Source organism: Theobroma umbraticum, unplaced genomic scaffold (assembly GCF_002168275.2).
Source record: "Theobroma umbraticum cultivar Fairchild unplaced genomic scaffold, ASM216827v3 scaffold_86.0, whole genome shotgun sequence".
Classification (NCBI taxonomy): domain Eukaryota; kingdom Viridiplantae; phylum Streptophyta; class Magnoliopsida; order Malvales; family Malvaceae; genus Theobroma; species Theobroma umbraticum.
This window is the reverse complement of record NW_018397263.1, coordinates 5,345,234-5,350,663: the sequence shown is the minus strand read 5'-3', so window position 1 is coordinate 5,350,663 and position 5,430 is coordinate 5,345,234. Positions and strand designations below refer to the sequence as shown.

The window sequence follows — 5,430 nt, the reverse complement described above, 5'->3', positions numbered from 1 at the left end:
TTTTTATAGGAGGTACCATCACATCCTCTGTTGTCAGTGTATCAAAATCTTCACCGCCCTTGATCTCCCCCAAGCTCTCTGAGGACAAAATCCCAGCAGCAAGTGCACCTTTCTCTGAAATTGATGTGCTTGGAATTTTAACTTGAGGTCCTGACCTGGGTTTCATATGATCATCACTATTACCTATCTGCATACCTTGATCCTTTTCCACTTCATTTTCTACTTTGGCAGATAACCCAGCATTTTCAACGTTCACTGGACCCACCCTATTTTCCAGTTTTTCATTCTCCAATTCAACATCACCTTTTCCTGGTTCTCCAACAACCATAATCTCCTTGGATTCAGGAGTGGTAGAATTATCCAAAGTACCTTTCAGATTCAACTGCCCCTTGTTCGGTAATGATGATGAAGGCCTGCCAAGGGATACAGACAAAGACAAGGATGTAGGCGAGCTTGACCTTAAGTTAGACTTAGAACTTCTGGATCTAGAATAATGTGATACTGGAGTGGACCTTAAATTAGAAGATGACAAGCATGCTCTAGATGATACGGACCTTGATCTAGACTGTGAAATTGACCTTAGCACATGCTCTAAGGATTTAGATTTTGAGCGTGATCTGGATGCATTGTAACCAGGATGAAGTGGAGAAGAAATTGGCCTTGCTTTCTTTTCACTACGTCTTTTAGGAGTTCCACCTCTCCTCCTACTTCTCTTTGTTCCTCTATAGTCCTTTTCCCAAGCTCTGTCAGTTTCCTTTGCAAAAGGGGAGCTTCCATTCTCTATCAATCGCCCCCACTTTCCTGAACCAGATGCTTTTCTATCCTTGGATCGCTTTGTTGTTAGGGGATCCTTGTCTTGCTGCAGCTTTGCCCGAGAACTGGATCCAATTTCATCATTATGTCTGTGGTCAAACCTGGAGAAATATCTTCCTGAAGTATTATCACAGGGACAATTACGCTTTCTATGACCCAAGGCACCGCAGCTGTAACAAGCTTGCTGTGCTTTTGAATCATTGAGTTGGTTCAAAGTTCCTTCACTTATCAGCTCTGTTACTATTTTCTTTGGAGGGCTTTGTGCAGCAGGAGAACCACTGGAATACACAATTCGATTGTTTTCATCATCTTTCTTGTCATAACCTATGTAGCGGTTAAATTCCATTTCATGTTCAACATCATTACCATCAGACAGTTCATGGCATTTCCCATCCCACCTATTACCATCCATCAGGTTCAGTTCAACTTGACCACCTTGATTCAGCAAATCTTCCCCATAGTCATGATTGTCTTCCCTAGTGTATTCTTTAACATGGTCTTCATGGTAATCTATCTCCACATTAAGCAAGTCAGCAGAATTAAGCCTCACACCATGACTCTCTGGTTGTTCAATACTCATCTTGTAATCATGCTGAACGTTTAAATCCAACTTTCTATTGCCATAATCTCTACCTCTAGCAGAACTCCTAACTTTAAGTGGCTCCTGATCATAGGATTGATCAGCCCTAGCAAATTTTTTGAGAGGTCTAGGCTGTTTATTTGACCATGTGAGAGTTAATGGCTCCCCACAGATATTCCTTCCTTGAAGTGCTCTCAGAGCTTCCTCCGCATTTGAAGGGTAGTCATACACAACAAATCCAAAGCCATCTTTCAGCTGTACATTGCATCTTCCAAACCTTCTGAAAGCACGCTCAAGTTCATCCCTACGAGTGCGAGACGATAGATGGCCAATATACAAAGACATCTACAACAAAAATATTAAAAAAAGAAAGAGAAGAATGATTACACTCTTACAAAAAAGAAAATCAACTTATACACACTGCACAAATTTAACGATGTAGCATTATGCACACCATATTTTGGCGTTGACAGTTGCAAGAATAAATGATAGTTCAATGCTAACAAACATGCACTACTCAGGTTGGGGGGAAAAAGGGGCCTGTTACATTCCCTTAATAGAAAGTGCTAGACATCATTCAATTACTTATTTGCATTGCCAACATCAATAGTTATATAGACAAAGCTGTCCACAAATTTAACAACAACAACAACAACAACAAGCACCAACCTCCTTCAGATTTTCCCTTTATTAAAAAGGACGTTGAGCATGACCCGATTGAGTTAAGCATCGTAAAATACCCAAAAACATTACAACTTCATTGATTGTTAATAAGACCACAAAAATTGGTTCATGGGACCTACTAGATACACTAAGAGATGTGAGCCCTAAAAGTTAAACTTAAATAGCCATCAACAGACAAATATATCACTTAAGTATGGGCGTATACAAAAATTCCAATGCATATATACGATGATAAGCTTGGTTGGATTCCGGAGAGCCAATCTTTCAACAGCGATAGTTATATAGTTGTTGTCAGTTCTTATTTATCCGTACTTTATATACTCAGCTTCTCAATCGACCCAGTAAACAGCAAAGAAGAAAGCTAAAGATAAACACTCTAATCACCCCAAAAAAAGAAAAAAAAACCAAACTAAAAAATTTAAAAAAAATAAAAAGAACTAAATGAAGTTCCCCTTGAGCCAAACATTTGCTAGAAAACAATAACAAATTGCCAAAAAGGAAAGATTTTTATTTCTGAGAGGGAAAATGATCAAACATCTGATACGCACAAACAATAGCATCATCTCCATTGAATCATCTGATAACCTATGAGAAACCCAGATAAGAGAAACAGTAAATAAAGTAGACAAGTTGAAAGAAATGCAGTGATACCGGCAATCTTGGTGGAAAACAGCGAAGACAACCAGTTACTGTATAGCTGAATCTTTGTTCTTTCCTTCTTCCTTTTCTTTCTCTTCTCTCTCTCCCTGTCAGAGGAGTGAGGTCAGTGGCGTAAATCTGGTGTTGGAAGAGTTTTTGAGTGGACTTTATGTGCTCTGTGGGCCCTTCCACTTTATGGTCAATGGTTTTCAACACCCTTTGTCGTTTTGTGGGAGATGTAATAAAATGCTAATTGACATTACTGCTTGAGTTTATATACATGCATACATGTAAGGGACATGAACACAACTCAATTACATCATTCATCTCCTAAGAGTTTAAAAATAAAATTGAATTAATATTAGATAGTGAGAAATCATAAATATGCAATCCTAAAGGTAGAGTATTACGGTGTGTGAATAATCAATCGGCACATTGACATTACTACTTTTAAATAGGTTCACATAATATATATATAAAAATTTTTATCTAAATGTTTCAATCAATGAGTTAAATGTTCAGGTGTGAATACGTACATGTAAGTTTAATATTAATATTAATCACAATTAGGAAAGAAATAAATAATTAATAAGACATCAAAAATATTAACAAATGGTAGCAATGTTATCAAGGTCAACTAAGTAGTCAACAAGAGGCTAAACCTTAATGTTGTATCTGGTATTAGAAATGTAAATAACATTCTTTGTAATGTAAATGGATTAATTATATTACAATGTTTTGAGACAATAAAAATTAATGTAATCTAATGTAATATTATATTGACATCACATTCTCATCAAGAGAGGGAATCACATTGATAATGAAAACCAATATAATATTGAGAAAGTAACAAAATCTGATTTAAGTTAAATTACCCTTTTCAGCACGTTTGGTTCGTAGAATAGACAAGAATAGAATAGAATAGTTATTATGTGAGAATAGAATAAAATATGAATAGAATAAAATAGTTATTACTTTGTTTGGTATGGTGAATGGAATAGAGCAGGAATTGTTACTATGACTTATTGTATTGTTTGGTTGGTAGAAATAAGATTAGAATAAGAAAGGAATAGGTGAAATAACCTTGATTATATTAACATTTATTTTCATAAAAAATTAAAATTATCTTTATTATAATTTAAATACATATTTATCCTAAAAGACAATTATCCATCATAATTATATTTTATCCCAAATGCCAAAAATAATTATAATTTAATAATTATTTTAAACTATAATTTAATTATGTTATATTTTATCCATCATAATCAATTAAATTTGTGCATAGATGTTTATTTTTATTCAATTCTTCTCATATTATGAATCATTTTCAATATATTCTATAGACAATATTGGAGAAGAAATATTTAGGAAAAAAGCATAAAAACAAGAAGAAATAGAAAATCATGTTTTTTGATATATTATATAGAAAATCATATCTTTGAAATTAGAAAGATGGTCTTCCATTTTTTTCTAAAAAAAATATAAATTATGTCTTTTGATATAGTTAATAGAAAATCATATTACCTTTCAAAAAAAAAAAAGAAGAAAATCATTCTTTGAACCAAGCATGTGGTGCTGAGGAAACATTAATGCCAAAAAGAGAAATAACGTGCCTGTCAATTTAGATAAGCATTCTATCTCTGTCAACAAAATGACAATTTACAAGCATAACTAGTGCATATTAGCATGGAAAGCAATAGATAATGAAAGAGCCTTGTCATTCTATAAATGCCCTTTAGATGAAAATATTATTACATATAATCAAAAGCCAAGGTTTAGTTTACAAAAATACTCTAACCCTGAAAGTAATGGATGAATATTCATCGTATTATACTAACTTACCACATGCATAAAACCAATAAGGTAGCTACAATAACATCACCATTATACAACCAGCAACACAACGGTCAACTCAAAAGAGTTCAGACTTGTTAATGAACCTCATAATGAGTATCAACATCAACCACAAGTGTCAAAAAGTTACAATATCATGAACTTACCTTCACAAAAAGTTTTAGAGCCATTCAAACTCAACGATCAGCAAGAAATGTCCTCAACCATTCAAGTCTTCGTTCAGGATCAATACTAAAAAACACAAACATAAGAGTTGGAGATTCAGGAAGCTTAATTGAAGCAAGAACCATTTCCCTCACTGTCAATCCCTCTACTTGACTTAAAATCCCATCCAACTGTTGAGCCTTTTGTTGGATGTTCACCTCTGCCCCAACACTTTTGCTAAACTCAATTTCAGCCTCTTTTATGTTTTCACCCAATATAGTGGCAGCAGTAATAATTGATTCGGATGTAATGGGATTGCCTATCTCATTTGGCCTTTTCCTCTTCCTTGCTGAAGTAGTTTCACTTCTAGGAGCTGATGTTTGAGGTTGACTATTGGAGAAATCCTCATCATCGAAACTATTTCCAGCTAGGTTCTCACCTTCAGTTTCCTCATTTACTGTATCATTACATTCTTCCATCTCTTCAAGGATATCTGCTTCAGTTTATGCATCTTTTCCTGTTACACGATCTCTTGCATAAATAAGACTAAGCTCATTGAAGAAAGGAAAACTATTTCTTCTAAAAGGGGTAGCTTCCTTATGACTCTAATAACAAAAAAAAAAGACTATTAGTTATATTATTATTAAGAAACTAATATGAAAATACTTAAATAAGTTCAACCCAAAAACTTACCTGTATGTAAGATTCCCATA

At 34.2% G+C, this 5,430-nt stretch overlaps 1 protein-coding gene across 1 annotated transcript; it reads right to left on the bottom strand.

Moving 5' to 3' along the window:
• Positions 1–4: 4 nt before the first annotated feature.
• Positions 5–2,840, bottom strand: LOC110420735 (uncharacterized; the record flags this gene model as incomplete). The annotated part of the gene is made up of 2 exons (XM_021434106.1): positions 2,729–2,840; positions 5–1,738 (listed from the first exon to the last, which is right to left on the bottom strand). A coding segment is annotated over exon 2 (1,734 nt), but the record flags the coding sequence as incomplete, so codon positions are not given.
• Between the last annotated feature and the right edge of the window lie 2,590 nt (positions 2,841–5,430).